This window comes from Microtus pennsylvanicus, chromosome 10 (assembly GCF_037038515.1).
Source record: "Microtus pennsylvanicus isolate mMicPen1 chromosome 10, mMicPen1.hap1, whole genome shotgun sequence".
Lineage (NCBI taxonomy): Eukaryota > Metazoa > Chordata > Mammalia > Rodentia > Cricetidae > Microtus > Microtus pennsylvanicus.
This window is the reverse complement of record NC_134588.1, coordinates 80,297,375-80,316,214: the sequence shown is the minus strand read 5'-3', so window position 1 is coordinate 80,316,214 and position 18,840 is coordinate 80,297,375. Positions and strand designations below refer to the sequence as shown.

Genomic DNA, 18,840 nt, shown 5'->3' with positions numbered 1-18,840 from the left:
GGGTCTCAGCTTCACCAATGGGCAATGTGGGAAATAACATAAGGTAGTGGCTGAGTCTGTGGTAGGACGGATGTATCATCAAGTACCTTACCTTCCTTACTCCTGGACAGCGCTTTGGCAGGTGTGGATCCCTGTGACTGTGAGGAGGGCCTGCGGTGTGGCTCCGGGCCTATGCTCTTGGCAGAAGCAGAAAGCTCACAGCTAGCAACATCTTCTCCAAGGAATTTCCTACAAAGGAATGGAAAGGCGAGTAAAGAGGTCTGTCGCTGAAGGACACCGTCGAGAGCGGTCCCAGATGGGACCTGTAACACAGAGGGAGGATGCAGGGAGGGGCTTCAGTACTCAGGGGCCCTGGGCTGGCGTTCATACATCTGCACTGACAGAAACCTGAACCTGGCCACTTGAAGCTAGGTATCCTCCAGTCTCACAGCCCCCTCCATAGCCCCTGGCTGTACAGTAGATGCTGTTTAGGATGTGAGGTTTGTTTCAGGCCCACCTTTCCTGAAGTTTGAGACCATGTGTGTAGAAGTTTGTAGGCCCAGTGTGGCATGTAAGGGAGGTGACAAAGCAGAATGTATTTGTAAGAGGCCGTTAGGCAGACAAAATGCAGGGGTATTTCTGGGCTTGCAAGGTGGTTTACCTAGGAAGAAGTGTCTTGTTGGTGTGTGCGTGTGTGAAAAGTCAAGGTATATGTTGGTGTATGCGTGGATGCGTGTGTGTGTGTGCATGTGTGTGTCTTAGGATTGGAAAAATATAGAGGAGTTGAGGCCAGAGAACAGCCACACTAACTTGCCCAGCGTTGAAGGCCAAGCTAATAGGACAAACAGATAGGGTTGGCCCCTGAGGTCTATTTATACCTCCTGTGGATTCTTCATAGAAAATCTCTGCTGAGGTTAGTTATTGGCTGAGATCAGTTCCAGAGGTCTACTCAATTGCTCGCTACCTTGTTTTCTTGAGGCAGGGCCTCTCAATGGACCTGGAACTCAGCAAATTTAGTTGACCAGCAAACTCCAGGGAACCTCCTGAGCACCTCACCCCCCAGTGGTGGTTTAGAGGTGCATGCCGCCATGCCTGGCTTTTGCATGAGTTCTGGGGTACTGAACTTGGGTCCTCATGCTTGTACTTGGCACTTTACTGACTGAAAATCTTCACAGTCCTTGATTTTTTTTTTTTTAGTTTGTTTTTGCTTTTGAGATAGAGTCTTACTGGGTAGCTCTGATGCTCCTCCCTCAGACTCCTAAGAACTGAGGTTACAGGCGTGTGCCTCTATCCCTCTATCCCAGCTCGTTTCGGGCTTTTGACACACGTGACGATTATGTACTGCTGTATAAATGCTAACCTCTGATGATACGCCCAGTGAAAGCCAGCATGCTGCCCGCCTCCTAGACCACACTTCTAGGCCCCTGTTAAGATGGACAGCCCATTCATCTGTCTTGCTGAAACCTGTTTCTTTGAGGGGCACTGAGTGGGGTGGGGATGGGCAGAGGGCTGCAGAAAGCAGAGGGAAATGAGCTTCAAAGCCTGCAAGCCATTTTTTTTCTTCCATGTTTGATTATTTTGGATGTTTTTTTTTCTCAGTTCTCCAGACCAGAGTTTATCCTCTTAGCTGCAGAGGCCCCGGTGACCCTACATTTGCCTGGATCCATCGTGGTAACTACTGCTTAGCCTGGGTGGGACAGGAGGGAATCGAGTCCAACAAACTTAAGACTGACTGCATTTTGGTTGGGATCTTTTCTGGGGATATCTTGGTAGTCTCCCTGCTCTAGAGCCTTCTCCCATGAACCCCATGTCTCTCTACCTCTCTTCCTCCTATTTCTGCTCATGCTGCCTTCTCAAAGCTGTTTAAAGAGGATTGTTTTCCTTTCCATCCATGTCATCTTCTCCCATCTCTCTTGTCCCTCTGGATCCCAGTCAGGGCGTGGCCATGCTACCCCTGCCTCTCAGTCTCCCCTATGAGAGGAGCTCCTTGTGGCTTATTCCCTGTCCTCGCCCCGTTTAGCCTTCATCTCCTCACTCAGCACAAGTGCTGGGACTATCTCAGACTGGGTACTCTGCCAGGTCCTACTCCATGCTTTGGTGAACCAAGTCCTTTCCATGTAGAGCCTATAGTCTGGTGGGAGGAGGAAAAGGGAGACAAATGCATAAAAGAAAAGCATGCCAGGCAGTACTTTGTGCTTTAAAAAAATTGAGAAGACGCATAAGGATGGGAGAGGGTAGAAGACAATAGGTGAGGATGGGGGAAAAATTGCTCATTTAGCCAGGGAAGTGGCTCTAAGGAGACAAGAATGGAGGGGAAAAGGCATGGAAGATGGAGGATTTTAGGGAAAGGCTCTAGAAAAGGGAGGGTACTATATGGATGTGCTACCCAGCTCAGTCAAGTCCATGCCCCCCTGGCTCTTTCCCAGCCCGGAGCCATGAGCTTCTCAGCTAATGATGAACATCTGGGAAGATGACCCTTCCCATTTTCCATACTCTTAGAGCCAAGATGCCGGTCTGGCCAACACTGTCTGGCAATGCGGTCTTTGGCTTTTTGGTCTTTTGGAGGCAGGGCTGTGGGAAGCCTGGGATGGTGTCTTTGTTTTTCCAGGTTCTTTTGTCATCCCCATGCTTGTCTTCAATGTAGCTCAGAGAATAAACACTAGGGCACTGGTCTGGCTCAGTCAGGGGTCCATGACTCATGGAGGAGCCTGAAGGAAAGCTGGGGAAACATATGTCTCCTACCTCCCCACGTTGCTGACCTCAGAGATTCTTCAGAGAGCTCTGACTTGGGTCTGGGTTCTGTCATTTACCGACTGTGCAATCCTAGAAAAGTTCCTCATTGTCTCTAAGCCTCAGTTTCTCATCTGCTAATAGGGAGCAAAGCTATTCTCATAGGTAATTAGACAATTAAATGAACTAAGCCATGGGACACACTTAGCCTGGTGAACTTGCCCAAGTTGGACTCACAGTCTCCTCTTAATTGTGAGCATTGATACTATTATTGTTTTCAGACCAAAAAAGGGAAATCCTACTTGGCTCTCAGAGACCTCTGTGTGGTCTTGCTGAGCGGACAGTGTCTGGAGGTGAAGTGCCACATGGAGTCCACAGCCGGAGCTGTCTTCAATGCTGTCATGTCCTTCACCAACCTCGGGGAGACCATCTACTTTGGTTTGGCTTATGTGAAAGGTATGTGTTTCTTGGAGACACTGTTGACATGAACTCGTGGAAAACCAGGTACATGGATACCTGAATTCTGTTCCTCCTGAAAAGCTGCTTGATCCTAGGACACCTAACTTTGCTTACCTCAATACAAATTAGCCCAGAGAGTGCTTTGAATCCCTTGTGGAAAGCATCAAGCACAGCTTGTCATGAGAGAAGGCTTGCCAGGTATGATCAGTAAATAGCAATCTAAAGTTAGACAAACAAATATTAAAAACATTTGTAAATTATCTGGGGTGCTGCTGGCATTTTACACATTGGCACCAAAAAACCCAAGTGATTCTTTCCTATTCAAAACACTTTATTTAAAAATTTTTTAATTAGAATTAAAGTTATATCACTTTCCCCCTCCTATTCTTCCCTCCAAACCCCTCCCACGCCCCATCTCTCAAACTCATGACCTATTATTTATTAATTATTATTGTTACATGCATGCATGTCAAGGATGACACTTGGTATTGGATAACTAATTAAAGAGCTCATCTCTAGGGAAAACTAATTCTCCCTTCTCTCTCAACAGTCACTGTTGCCTTTCATCTAGGTTTAGAGCCCCATGAGGTTTTCTCTATTCATGCTGGCATGCCAATTGGCTTTGCACTATTTGAATCTTGTTTAGTTAGCCATATTGTTGGGATTACATGGGTGTGGCTTTCTTGCCATACCCAGAAGACACAGTCTTACAGCAGACTCCCTGGTCTTTGGGCTCCCACAATCCTTTCACTCCCCCTCTCGCTGTATGGCGCTTTAGGTGGAGGGATTGCATTATAGACATACCATTTGAGGTTGGGTGCCCCATGGTTGGTTGTTCTCTCCCTTTTGACCAGTGGTAGCTTTCTGTAAAGGTCTCTGTCTTCTGTAAAAGAAACGCCTTTGATGAGAGGTTGAGAACTACATTTTCTGACTGGGCAGCCCACAGAAAACACTGCATTTTATTTATTTGAAATGAAAAAAATCTAAGGAAAAGCCAGGGCTAGGGAGACAGCTCAACTGGCAAAGGGCTTGTAGCAGGAGGACTCGAGTTTGATTCCCAGGACTCGTGTAAGAAGGAAATCTAAGTGTGAAGGTGTGTCATTATAATCACAGTGCTAGGGAGACAGGGACAAACAGATGCCTGGGGCCTGCTGGCATGCCAATAGAACCTACCCAGGGACTTACAGGATACCTAGAGTCCCTGTCTCAATACAAATGGTGGCTGATGTTTGAGTAATGGCATTTAAGATTGTCCTCTGGGCTCCATAGGCTCATACATACAAAAGCTCCCACAGGTACATGAGCATGCGCATAGGAGAGTACACCCTTTACCCTCCAATCAAGGGCTCTCATGGGATGATTCCTGAATTTCCAGAGCTGCTTAGGAAAGGGCCTCATGGAGAAATCATCGATCTGGATGGAGACCATCTTGGGAGGGTTTACTAGACAGACTGTGTTGGGAATCCATCTACCCCTTGGAAAGAATCCATCTTAAGGGAAAGTGAATATGGTGTGGAGAGCCAAATCCAGCAGCAATGGTGGAGGGCTGGGGATGATGGTCATTATTTTAACGTACCTGGACATCTACCCGCCTCTCCACACATACCTCCCAGGCACCAGAAGCTGGCTACTAATTTAAAAGTCCCACCTTCTTACTGTAGTGGGAGCCCACCCTAGATGAGCCATGGTCATACACTCTGAGGTTGGAGGGTGGCGCACAGGAGCAGACAATGTGGGATATAGTCAGAGAGCGGCAGACCTGCAGAAATCCTGGGAGTGGTCTATGATGCTAAGTCTAGCTGAGAACAAGAGTAAGGGAGGGGGAGGGACGGGAACAATATATACAGTAGTTCTGACTGAGGAATGGGGACAGTATATGCAGGGGTTCCAACTGATCTAACCATCTAGATGGGGTGCAGGATCAACTCTGCTGGAGCTGAAGACCCAAGTGTGCAAATAAGATAGTGCTTATTGCTGACTTGATCAGTTTGGGCTGTTGCACCAAAGTACTAAACTATATAGTAGCCGGAGCAGTGGCAGAAAGGCCTGTACATATTTAGTACATATAAAATAAATATTCCCGTGTGGTTAGTTGAGTCTTCAAACGCAGACTATGCATATGGAGGGCAGTTGTGATTGTTTCTGCTTGATCGTTTTCCTTTGCCTCCTCTCAGCTCCTATGACCTATGCAAGAGTCCTCTGCTACCAGATACTGAAGGGACCTTCTGCTCTCTCCTGCACCAATGCAGCTTAGGCCCTACCCCTCTGGGAAGAGCTCAAGGGATGAGTCTGTGGGCTGGTGGGGCACACTCTCTCGATTCTTCCTCCAAACTCTATTTCCATCTCAGGTGAGGAGTTCTTTTTCCTGGACAAGGACACCAGATTGTGCAAAGTTGCCCCAGAAGGCTGGAGAGAACAGTACCAGAAAGGTTCCACGGACACTTTCACGCTCTTCCTGCGGATAAAGTTCTTTGTCAGCCACTATGGGCTGCTCCAGTGAGTGCTTCAGTCTGTTCCTAGGATCATTAAAGGGTCTATAACTGTCCAGGCTGACATTCCAGGTAGTGAATAGACAGAGGCGTGGGGAATGCTAGAGTGCATGGAAAGGTCAATTTCGGTCCATGGGGTTCGGATGCAATAGAATCAAGAGGAAAACTAGTCTTTTAGAGGCAGGCCCTGATGGAAATGAGAAATTGTTCCCTGTGTTTCAAACACAGTCCATTCAGTAGCAAGTTCTCTTTTCCCTAAGTGCCTGCCATGTTCAGCTCCACAGCTCAGGGGTAAAAGCTCCAGGAGAGAGTGTTGGCTTTGAAGTTGGCTCACCCTCTCTGTTTTCTGCTGCTTTCTAGAGACGCTATCTAACTGAATATCAGTTTTTTTTTTGCCTTGCGCTGCATCCTATGGCTGTTGGAATATCTGGTGTAGAGAAGCCCTCATCAGGAGGAGGGGGCATGGTGTTGGAGGAGGAACCCACACTAGTCTCTCTGGGTTCTGCTGGGTTGTCCCTGTTTTCCCAGATGGAGCGGTCCTCCAGTGTGGCATTCTCCTGACTCTCAGGCTGTCTTTTCCCCTGTGTTTCTTTGCTAGGCACAGCCGGACAAGGCATCAGTTTTACTTGCAGCTTCGGAAAGATGTTTTAGAAGAGAGGCTGTATTGCAATGACGAGACACTACTGCAACTGGGGGTCCTTGCCCTGCAGGCTGAGTTTGGCAGTTATCCTAAGGAGGTAGGGGTGATATCTGGGGTCACTGGAAAGAGGACTGTGGGAGGAGGAGGCTGTTAGGAAGAGAGAGGCTTTGCTTTTGAGAAGTGCTGTTAACATCTATCATTGAGATTGGGGTAAACTATGTTCATCCATCCATCCATATATCCATTGATCCATCCATTCATCCACCCATCTATCCACCCATCCATCCATCCATCCATCCATATATCCATCCTTCCGTCCATCCATCCATCCATCTATCCACCATCCACCCACCCATTTGTTTATCAGATAAGCATTCATTGGACACTTTTCCTGTGTTCTGGGCTATATAAGGATAAACATACAAGTTCATACACTGTAATGTAGTTATATCCCTCTTTGTAGCAGTCAGTTTGTGCTACTGCAATGAAATACCCCAAACAGTTAACTTACAAAGAGAAAAGGTTGTAGGTTTAGAAGCTCAAAGTCCAAGATTGGGCTACCCCATAGGTTCTGGGTAGCAGTACCTCATAGTGGGAACACAAGCTGGGGGGACTCCATGTTGATAAATAGGAATTCAGAGGGAGAGAGACTGAGATCCCATGGCCCCTTCTGAAGGAAAGCCTCCAATGGTTTAAGGCTCCCATCAGTTCCTTGTCCACGAAAGCGCTGCTATTTCCCATAACACCATGCTGTGAAAGTCCCACCATTTCCCATAACACTATGCTTGAGATCAAGACTATCTACACTGTATCCTTCAGGGACCACTCAGACCAGAGCCAAGCCAGAGTAATATATACACTGGCTGTGATTTTATCACCACTATCACCAATACTAATAGCTAATCTTTATTAAGAGACTGCTGGGCGGTAGTGGCACACACCATTAATCCCAGCACTTTGGGGGCAGAGGCAGGCGGATCTCTGTCATTTAAAAGCCAGCCTGGTCTACAGAGTGAGTTCCAGGAAAACTAAAGGAAACTCTGTCTTGAAAAACCAAAGAGAGAGAGAGAGAGAGAGAGAGAGAGAGAGAGAGAGAGAGAGAGAGAGAGGCGCACCTTATCTGCCATTGACCTCAACATCTAACTCACACAAACATTGCAAAGTTAACATCACATATTCTAGATAGACAATCTGAAAAGGTGTGAATTTGGGTAGGTGAGATAGTAGGGGAGATCTGGGGTGAGTTGGTGGAGGGAAAACAGTAATCAGAATATATTGTATAAAAATACCTATCTTCAATGAAAAGATATCAATAAACTATTTTTTAGGGCAGTTTTAGCTTTATAGTAAGATTAAGTGGGAGGAGATACAGAGATTTCTTGCTCCCTATTTATAGTCCCTCCCCCAACAAAAAAACCAATGTAACCTTCCTGCTATGTTTGTTACAATCAGTCAGCCTGGGCTGACACGTCTAGATTCCACAGCTGTGCTTGATTTCTGTGCTGGGTACTTCAGACAGCATTAGGGGAGTGCACTAGACTTCCATTGCTGTAACAGAGTACCCGTGGCCATCAACGTATAGGAGGAAAGATCTGCTTGGCTCACCGTTTCAGAGGTTTGAATCCATGGTCTTTGGCTCTGTCACCCTGAGATGTGGGGACCCAGTAAATCATGAGAGAAGGGAAGGTGAAGGCTGTTCACCTCAAGGCAAGCAGGAAGGACAGGAGAGGAGATTGGGGTCCCAGTATCTCAGGGTGTGCCTTGGCAGCTCAATTTCTCTCACATAACTACCTCTTAGAGATCCTGTTCCCTTCTAATAGTACCCAGTGCTCAGAATTCAATGGCCTTCAGGGGACATTAAACATTCTACTGCAACAGCAGCCCCTCTCTGTCATCAATGGGCAGGAGGAAGAGGCTTCAGGCTTCCCATGAGGTGACGAGCCTGACTAGGTAGAACCTGCCCACTTGGGAGGACTTAGTATGTCTTGCTAGGGGGCTTATACTTTGTTTGAAAAGAGCTTCTGGTGGTGGGGAAAGAACTGGAAACCTCTGCCATGAAAGATGGGAGCCCCTACAGAATTCTATGTGAGGAAGTAACGTGATTACATTTGCATTTTAAAGAGGGAGACAAAGGCAATTTAGTATAAAAATAAATCTCCTTAATCACACCATCACAGCAAACCAACATCCCATGGGCACACACTCTTCCAGCAGATCACATGTCAGGATTTTATACAGCCGTAGACATTGCTGCACTCCATCTGCGCTCTTTCTCATCATGTGTGTGGCCTTCCCGAGGTGCTGCAGAGCTGGAGTGCTTGCATGTTACAGTTCCATGGGCTGGGACTTCCTTCACGCATCCCATGCCCTCTGTTGGAATTCCCCTGAGAGTGCCATGTAAGTGATGGTTGTCACACTAGCTGCATCTGAGCATCCCTATTATAAGTGCCAAGTATATAAAGCACTTGTGCCTAGGACTTTCCATGCTGAATTCTCTTGGGTATGTTCTTAGCAAGAAATGCTGGGACAAAGACCCTATGTGCTCCTTTCTCTCCCCAAATGTTTCAATAAAACTTATTTTTTGTGACAGCCGTTGGTCAACTTTCTGTCACTGTGACAGAACACCCGAGATAATCCACGTAAAGGAGGAAAGCTTTATTTTGGCTTCCCGGGTTTCTGCCCACATTTGCAGGCTCCCCCGTTCTAGGTAGGGCGGGTTGAGGCAGCAAGCAAATACCAGGTTGAACAAAGCAAAACTCATGGTAGGTCATGGTAGTCAGGAAGCAAAACCGCAGAAGGAGGGGAAGGGGCTTGGATCCCAGCAGCAAACTTAAGGTAAAACTTCAAGGATCTCCCTCCTTTCCACTGGGTCCCATTGCCGAAGGGTTCTCCAAATGGTGCCACTTGCTCGTGACAGCCTTTAGCATATGAACCCTTGAGGGACTTAAGATCCAAACCATAACAGAACGGCCAGGTTTACAACGAAGCTGAAAGGCGGGTAGGAAGGTAGCGAGATTCACTGTGTCAAATCTAACCTTGCAGTCTCCCCTAGTGAACAATCTAATCTTGTACCAGAAGGCACATTTGTTACTGTTGATGAACCGATGCTGGCAGGTTGTCATCACCAGAGTGCCTGGTCAACGTGGGGGCTCTCTCCTGGTGTCATTTAGTTTATGCATTTTGACAAACATACAATGGTACGAATCACTATCATATTGTCATACAGAGCAGTCTCATTGCTCTGGAAATCACCAATGTTCCCCTTATTAGTGCTCTACCTGTCTGTCCCCCGACAACCACTCATCACTACCATATCTGTAGCAGGGATCTCATAGTTGGAGACATTATGCAGCCTTTCATATAGGTTTAAGTCACCCAGTAACATACATCTAAGCACCTTCACGTCTTTTCTTTGGCAGCTCATTTAGTTTTGGTGCTGACTAGGAAGCCCTTGCCCAGATGGGCCATTGTGTCTTCACTCACTCCCTGGGTAGCTTTTGCTCCCAAGGTTCGGCCATTATGAACAGAGCTGCTGTTAACAACCATGTGCAGTTATTTAGTTGTTTTCAGTGCCACAAACCCAGGGCCTCCTACATGCTAGGCAGGCACTCTTCCCCTGAGCTACATTCTCGGCTCCACAGTAGGCTTTCCTGTGGATACAGGTCTCTCTGTCTTTGTGGGTTGACTGCCAGGTCCTGAGAGTCTGTTTAATTTTGTAAGAAGTTGGCTAACTGTTTTCTGAAGTGGCTGCATTATTTTCTACTCCCATCCACAATGAACGTGAGTTCCTGTTGCTTCTGTTTCAAGAAGTGCTTGGTGTTGTCAGTATTCTGAATTTTAGCTAATCTAACATTTTTTTTTAATGCACTAGATTGCTGAGATGTTTCTTTTACTTTGTGCCTCTGATCTGAACCCTGACTCAGCCTGAGTCACCTGGAGAATTTGGGGATTCTCAGTCTATGGTGACACTTAGATAGGCCTGTGCCACAGCATGAATGTGGGGTGTAGTGGTGTGTGCCCTTCTGAATCCCAGCAGACTGACTCCTCTACCCTCTGAATAGAGGTCAGATTCACCCAGCCCTCAGCTGGCTTCTTCAGGATATCTGCCATCAAAACTGGGGACAATGGTTTGTCCAAGGGTAGTGTAGTAGTACTTTCTCATTGGAACCACCAGCCACAAATAATGGCACAGAGACTTATTATTAATTATGGCCTTAGCTTAGGCTTGTTTTCAACTAGCTCTTCTAACTTAATTAACCCATGGTTTTAAATCTAAGTTCTGCCGTGTGGTTCATTGTCTTTCCTCAGTACTGCAAATCTGACTTGCCCTTAGTCTTCTGGCAAAATCCATCTGTGTAAATTTCTCCTCCGAGTTTCTCTCTCTGCCCACAAGTCCTGCCTATCCTCTCCTGCCTAGCTATTGGCTATTCAGCTTTTTATTAAACCAATCAGAAGGTGCCTTAGGCAGATACACATCTTTACAGTCTAAGAAAGATTATTCCACATCAGGGTAGACTCGCAGGGGCGCCTCAAGATCGGGACAAATGGAATCAAATACAGATGTAGGCTAAGCTCCCCCCTCACCATCCTGCCTCCCCCACCCCCAGACACCATCCTGCCTTCTGCCCCCCAACACCATCCTGCCTCCACCCTCCCCCCACCCGGACACCATCTGCCTTGTCCCCCCCCCACACCATCTTGCCTTCTCCCCCGCCCCCCACACCATCCTGCCTTCCTCATTTGTTGCAGTGGACCTGGAGTTTGTACCTTCATGAGCTTCACCATACTGTGTTTGTCCCGAAGCCTGTGTGGAGGGAACCCAATACTAGGTGGCACTGATCCTCTAGCTTCTCCCAAGGGACTGTGGCCTCAGCTTCCTAAGTAGCAGACTGACTGAAGGTTGAGGTCTTGGTGGGGAGAAGGGATCTGGTCTCCTCAGACATGATCCTGTAGAGGAATGATGTCATATCTGAGACTTCCTTGTTGTTTGGCTCCACTTCTAATACAGAACATAACACTATGTCCCAGAGGCACCTCAAGGGGATATCCTTGTCCTGGGCCCCATTGGGAGTATGGTTCCACGCACATTTCTATTCAGAACTGTCTGGAAGGCTTCCTGGATAAATTCTTTTCTCGGCATGTTGTTCCTCGCAGGTAGAGAATAAAGCATATTTCCGAATTCAAGATTACATCCCAGCAAGGCTTATTGAGCGGATGACAGCAATCCGGGCCCAAGTAGAAATCTCTGAGATGCACAGGCTCAGTTCTGCACCTTGGGGAGAAGATGCGGAGCTGAAGTTCTTAGAGGTGAGGCCTTTGGGATCCCGAAAGAGGTGTCAGGGCCCAAGAAATGCAGTCAGTGATTCTCTCTGCAGCCACATCTAGTGACCAGAAGGGATTAAAGTTACAAGGCGGTATTGGCAAGGGTTTAACCCACAAAAGGAAGAATTTTTCATCACCCTGGGCAACAAGGAGAGGCTTCTGGTAATAGGTGACATTAGAAATGACCCCTCAAAGGGATAGGATCTATTGGCCTAGGCTGGGTGTCACAGGGCCTTGCTTTGGCCTTAGAGAGACATCTGTGATACTTTCCTGTGTGCAGGGAGACCTCATAGATGACACAGAGAACAACTGAGGCAAAGAACTGGGCTACAAGCTGGGCAGAGCTGTCAGGAGACTCCTTGTGTGTAGCCTTCTGAGCAGCTGTCAGCTGTGTAGTGTGCAGCTGTCAGTGCAGCTGTGTGGGTGCAGCTGTCAGTGCAGCTGTGTGAGTGTGGCTGTCAGCGCAGCTGTGTGGGTGCGGCTGTCAGCACATCTGTGTGGGGTGCGGCTGTCAGTGCAGCTGTGTACGGTGTGGCTGTCAACCCAGTTGTGTGGGGTGTAGGGCTGTCAGTGCAGCTGTGTAGGGTGTGGCTGCCAGTCAGCTGTGTAGGGTGTGGCTATAAGTACATCTGTGTAGGGTGTGACTGTCAGCACAGCTGTGTGGGGTGCAGCTGTCAATGCAGCTGTGTAGGGTGTGGTTGTCAGTGCGACTGTGTAGGGTGCGGCTCTCTTCTGTTCTCTCTTTTCTCCTCACCTCAAAGCAGCGACATTTCAGTCTCACACACAGAGAGCATCCTGATGATGGATGTTTTACTTTTTCTTCATTACCTCTCCTCACTGTTGGCCAGATGCTGTGGGGAATAGAGATAAGGAGCATATGTTCCCTATCCTTGGTGGGTCCCAGGTCTAGAATGACAACTGTTTAACTAGAGGTGGGCACACTGAGAGAGATGCTCAGAGAGAACGGGACCATTGACAGTGACTGGTGGGAGGAGGCAAGAGCAGCCTCCTTACAGGGGTATGAGCAAGGTGTGTGTAATGGGGAGGATTTTCTAGAAATGGTTAGTGCGGCTGGACCTTTGGACTTGGGGAACAGTTATCATAGGACACATGGGAATGAATACACATTTCTGTGTATCAAGCCTCCTAGGTAGAGTCAAAATATTCTGTCCATGTGTTTTTTTGTTTGCTTGTTTTTGCTTTTAAGGAGATGAGTGCTTTCCAGACAAACTGGAAAAGCAAGATTTTGCCTTTTCTTTTTGGCCAATCATCCAGGAAAATGATCCCCAACACCTAGCACGGGGGCAGCCTGCGGCCATTTCCTTGTCTGAGTCTCTCCAGCAGTGCTCACTGAATTCTGCAGTCCATGCTCACACACGCTCCCTGCCAAGAACATTCCCTTGACGAGAGACACAGGGAGAATTCAGGTTGTTGGGTGGTAAATGCCACGGGACTAGAGAACTGGGTTGAGATATAGGACTTCACCCTGCTGATCACAACTGTGAGATGAACGCTGCCTTCGGCCTGTCCCGTGCCCAGCTTTATGTGCTGGGCTCTGTCATGTTCCTCCCCCCACTGGCAGAACTATGAAAAAGTGACTACAAAAATAGCTCCCATCTTAGAAGAAAAAAGCAAAAGACTATTTCTTTTCTTCCTGTCTTTCACAAAAAGCATTGGGCAGATTTTGTTTCATTTGCCCGCAGTGGGCATTCATGTCGGGACTCACTCTGCCTCCTACCCTTCTCTTTGGCGGCATTCTCTCAGTGACTAATGCTGCAGGCTGCCCGTTCTTGGTACAAAGAGCTGAAGACAGAGTAAGATTTGCACCCCCAGAACTCTCTGGGAGCTTCTGTGTCACTGAGTGAGTCTTTTTCCTTCCAAAATATGGAAGAAAACATTTCTCCACCATGCTGCCTCAGAGAGTGAGCACACTTACATTTTGATATATTCATCCTTCTATCTGTATTTATATATGTATATGCACATACATTTACAAATGGCATATATTATATAAGTACTTCTATGTATTCATATAATCCTTCATTGCGAAAAATTTGAAAACTTACTTTGAATCAATACACACTCCTCTTCAACACTGTATTCTTTGCCGTACAAATAGTCCCAAAATACAATACTATATTTAGTATTTTTCTGTGTTCATCATTGGCTGTGTTTATCTTTCATTTATTAGAGGTGAGAATCTCATGAGAGGAGTCACATAGGTGGGTATCACATATTGTTGAGGCATCTTGAATTCCACTTATCTCTGGACATTCATTGTCCCTCTAACCAGGATGTCAATGCCAGGGACCTGGCTTCACAGAGCCCACTGCAAAGCCATTATACCCCAAATAATCACTAGGTATTTAATTATAGCTCCTCTAGGCTCTTCTTTTTCATGAAAAGAGGGAACCATTCCCAGGTGGCTGCCTTCTGGCTTGGTTTACGGATGCTGTGCTCTGCCAGTTCCTATCCTCCCGCTGGCAGCAGACTTGGCGACAGTCCAGTATGGGCACCACTGAGCACTGCCCTTCTTCTGGAAGAGTCACAGCTGTGTGAGTGTGTGAATCCCTGAACAACTCCTTCCAAGTTAGCTCTCTGTTTTCCAGACATCCTCAATGCTAGACATGTTCCCACTCAATTAGGGATTGGGATGTGATAGGAAAGCAGTTCCAGTTGCCTGTTGAAATCATATTAGTTAAATTCTGCATTTTTTCTCTCCTTAGCATTCTAATGAATGTATTCCCTGAGTGTTGCGAGCATTTTGTTCTGCACTTCTTTACCCTATCCCTGCAAGTCTGCACCAAATTAGGAAGAGAAATAGGAGGAACATTTGTCTTGTTATGCAGCATGTTTTCCTGGAGCACAGTCTCCGAAATGGGGCTGTAGGGGCCAAAGCACTGATTGATGTCAATTGGGAAGAACAATCTGCTTGTTGCCCACAGTTCTCAGTGCAGCAAGGGAAAGTCAGGACTGATGGCTCCACTTTCACTTTGCTATTTGCTGCTGGGAGAAGAATCCATGGCGGGATGGGTGAGGAAAGGCATCGTGGAGAACAGGAGACAGATAACATTATTTCACTTTTAGCAGATTGAGATGCCCCAGAGGACATTATGCCTATTTGTCTACATCGCCAGTCTTCAGAGACACAGAATTTTAGTTGTTGAGAGCGAATTCTCAGAATCAAACCAGCTCCTCTACTGAGATTCCCGTTCCTGCCTCCAAGGCAGGTTACTTGGATCAGTTGAATGATCTGTCTCTCACATATAAGAGAATTTATTTCCAAAATATTTTTCTAAGCTTGCCGAGTCAAAAGTTTGAACATCATATTCAATAATAGAAAACTGTTCTGATATATGCAGTAAAAAGAAACTGAAACTATTGCTTCCAAATTGAACCAACTAAGTATAGCCACGCAGACTCCGAAGAACTACCACAAATGGCTCTCGTAGCCCTGTACCCTGTTTTATATTTGTTCTAACAGGGCTTGATATTTCAGGCATTTACATCAAGAGGGACAGAGAACGGAAGCTGGCAGCGCATGGGTAAACCGAGCATATTGGATACAAAGGGGAGGCTGAATGCCCTCAGCAGCCACAGCTGGCGGAGCTGTGTGAATGTGGACGATGAACTTTAAAACAGACAACGAAGCCTGGGCAGAGTAGCCACTGATAACCCATATATAACCCAAATACCCCATAGCTTCCTAGTGGTGAACAGTTCTGCTCTCTACCCGAGCACGGTCCTGTTGTTGCTTGGCTGTGTGGCCTAACAGGACTTGTCAACTGGCAAGGAATGAGAGGGAGCATGGAGACTCTTCAGGGACTGTGGTTATTGGGTCTATGCTTTGTGAAAGCGATTACAGATTTAAAATGCAGGAGAGGATGGAATTTCTGATGTCAACAGTGGTTTTCTTTGTGTTTTGTTATGTTATTTTTGAGTCTCTCTGAGGCCTGGGCAAGCGGGCCAGTGATCCTCTTCCTCTGCATCCCCAGTGCTTATATTACAAGCACCCACCACGCCCGGCTTCTTACATAGGTGCTGGAGATGAAACTCGGGTCTAAACCGTATTTATGATTTCCTTAGGCTGGAAAAGCAGAAGAAACACATGCCCATTAAGATGCTGGATTTTGTGAAAAACAAAAACAAGGTTTCTTTCCAGTTGAAGAATTTGAAGAACTTGACCTGCATAGACAAAAACAACAACAAAAAGTTTAATCCATCCAAGGTCAACTGACCTTTCCGTGGCTCTGCTTTCTCCTTTGGAAAAAGACAGCTACACCTTTGTGTTATGATTGTTATGAAAGCTAAACTAAATGCTAATGAAACAATGCCTGCCTGTGCTTGGCAGCATGTGTTATCAGTACTCAAGTATTATAACCCTTTCAGAATAATTAAAAAACAAAAATAAAACATTAATGCTAAACAGTTTATAAAAGGTTTAAAAGGCATTTTATTTTCCTGGTGATTTTTTTTTTTATTGAGACAGGGTTTCTCTGTAGTACCTTCCTCCCTCCTTCCCTCCCTCCCTCCCTCCTTCCCTCCCTCCCTCCCTCCTTCCCTCCCTCCCTCCCTCCCTCCCTCCCTCCCTCCCTCCCTCCCTCCCGTCTTTCTTTCTTTCCTTCTGTCTGTCTGTCTGTCTGTCTGTCTGTCTGTCTTTCTTCTTTTTGGAGCCTGTCCTGGAACTAGTTCTGTAGGTAGACCAGGCTGGCCTCAAACTCACAGAGATCCGCCTGCCTCTGGCTTCTGAGTGCTGGGATTATAGGCATGTGCCACCACTGCCCGGCTTCCTGGTGACTTCTATTTCAGTGCTTTACAGCAATGCTCATCCAATTCCTTAACAGTGCACCACACTGCCTTGGACAGCTCTCCTTGTCATACTTAATCAGTCCTGCTCAGCCATGGGTATGTCAATACAAATACTCCAGCATTTTTATTGGGTGACAGTGCTGACTGTGATGATAGTGGTGCTAACAATGATGGCAGTGTCTCTTCTAAGCTAAAAGCGGGAGGCTCAGCATCCAGACATCTGATCACAATCTCACAGAGAGACGGGGCATTTGCAGGTTCAGTGATGACTCATCAACGGGAGTGAAGTCAGCAATGAACTTAACAAATGATTAGTAAAATTTCTAACTGGTCTCTCTCTATGACTGTGCCTGGGGATGAGGAAGATCGCATAGACAGGACATGGAAGTGTGCTAAGGATAGAGATACTGCACCAGATCTCACCAGAGAAGCCCTTCTGAGGGGCTCTTCGATGTTCGGAGCAGGAAACCCTTTCTGCAGCTCCATCTGCATCAACCTTCTGATGAGGATTTCTTGACCATGTGACGACTGTTCAGACGATCAAACATTTGTGTTGAGTTCATGACTAAAATTCTCTTGAGAATTCAATTGACCTGATATAGATACCAACTTTAATTGACCCTGGGCCTCTTACAGAAATCAATCCCCAAGCTTGGTAAACTGAGGCAAGAAATGGGGCTGTGGGGATCCTACAGAGGCATTACTGAGCGGAAAGACAGGCTGGAGTGACAGGCATTTCCCATGAAAATTGTTCTTGGCTTAGCCTCAGCTCTTGAAATTAGAACATGAAAAGATGGGACCAGATGATTGACACAATTGGGGATGTCCCAAGAGAGCCTGAATCATAAGAAACACTTGTTCCCCATCTTTTTTATCCTAGTGTGTCCTTTATTTATAAGAATGTACCCCATATGTTCTTTTAGGCACCCTACAAGTAGAAGTTTGTTTAGGTTAGCAAAGAAAGAAAGAAAGAAAGAAAGAAAGAAAGAAAGAAAGAAAGAAAGAAAGATAACATATCAAAGGTATAGATGTTCCAGAGCAAGTAAAACTGTCTATCTGGGTATTTCTTCATCTTGTTTGCCAACAATGAACCTTTTCCACATAAGGGGTTGAGGGTCATGATTTTGAACCATTCAACTCGTGGGTCCTAAGATGGCCTTTTCCTCCCTCCAGGTTGTTCAGCAACTCCCAGAATATGGAGTCCTGGTTCATCGAGTTTTCCCAGAGAAGAAGAGACCAGATGGAGAAATGGCCTTGGGGGTCTGTGCCAAAGGTATCACAGTCTACGAGGTGAAAAACAGGCGCAGAATCGTTACATCACGGTTTCCATGGAGAGAAACTGGGATGATTTCAACTCATGTGAGTGAACTCAGCTGATAGCCACCCATGTCTCCCTTTTCTTTGATATGTGGCCCTCTTCAGTGGCAGTGGCTACATGGATCCATCTTGGCATATTCATATACAGCCTACTATCCCTTAGTCTGTGTTCTGGTACATTGTACATTGACATATTTGGGAGGACCAAATAGACCAAATACTTCAGGGGGTGGGGTCAGGGTAATCCCCAGGAACCCCCTTTTTTTTCATGTTCTATTGCCAGTTTTCTAACAAGACTCCATAAACAGCCCATAGCCTAAAATGCTACATTTTCCTCCATGCCTTCTCCATAACCATCTGTGGCCACAGCAAGGACAAGTGGGATCCAGAGGAATAGAATGGAGTGAAGGTTGAGTAGTGTCTGCCAGGCTTTGAAACATCTGCCTACGGATTGTGTCTCCTCTGCATATACAGGCACCTGGTGTGTCTTGGGTTGACTGCAGGTCCCCTGGCAGACAGCGTTGAATGACTGTTGAAAAATTAAAATGTGTAAACCCCCCTGAACAGCCAACTCGCTGTATTTCAAATCATATTAAAAGCCCTTTTCCTGTCCAGTCCCCAACTTAGTTTCTATCAGCTTGGCACTGGGATCTGGTAGCTGACTATCCCTGCCTGTCCCAGGGTTGTCCAGGCCAGTATTTATGTTTTACTGAAGATTTCTCTTAATACAAAGTTCTTTGCCTTTTGGCTCATACACTTTTCAGTTTTTTTTTTCTATTTACTTTTCTCCTATTGTTTAAATTTTTCTACTAGTTAGATCATTATTTTTATTATCTGACATTAGCATTTCCTAGAATAAAAACAGTTGCTTTTATTCAATTTTTGAATGTTTCTTTTATGGACTTTTATCTTGATTTTGAAATTAACATTGTCAATGTATGATATAGAATCACATATACTAAATGCAGTAGTAATTTTGAAACATGAAAAATTTTGAATTTATAAAGTTCAACAGTCCCCATAAATTTATTTACACACACACACACACACACACACAACACACACACACACACATACAACTATATATTTAATTTT

The 18,840-nt window shown here is 46.1% G+C and overlaps 1 protein-coding gene across 2 annotated transcripts in view; it reads left to right on the top strand.

Moving 5' to 3' along the window:
- The window catches only part of Frmpd2 (FERM and PDZ domain containing 2), a 110,116-nt gene that overhangs the window by 28,283 nt on the left and 62,993 nt on the right, over positions 1-18,840 (top strand). Inside the window, exons 8-14 of one of the 2 annotated variants that reach the window (XM_075987521.1) lie at positions 111-246; positions 1,579-1,650; positions 2,991-3,165; positions 5,517-5,664; positions 6,256-6,394; positions 11,452-11,604; positions 17,602-17,787. In XM_075987521.1, the coding sequence (XP_075843636.1) occupies positions 111-246; positions 1,579-1,650; positions 2,991-3,165; positions 5,517-5,664; positions 6,256-6,394; positions 11,452-11,604; positions 17,602-17,787 (1,009 nt within the window). Of the gene's footprint in view, positions 1-110; positions 259-1,578; positions 1,651-2,990; positions 3,166-5,516; positions 5,665-6,255; positions 6,395-11,451; positions 11,605-17,601; positions 17,788-18,840 lie in introns of both variants that reach the window. The other variant, XM_075987520.1, reaches the window with a different exon arrangement.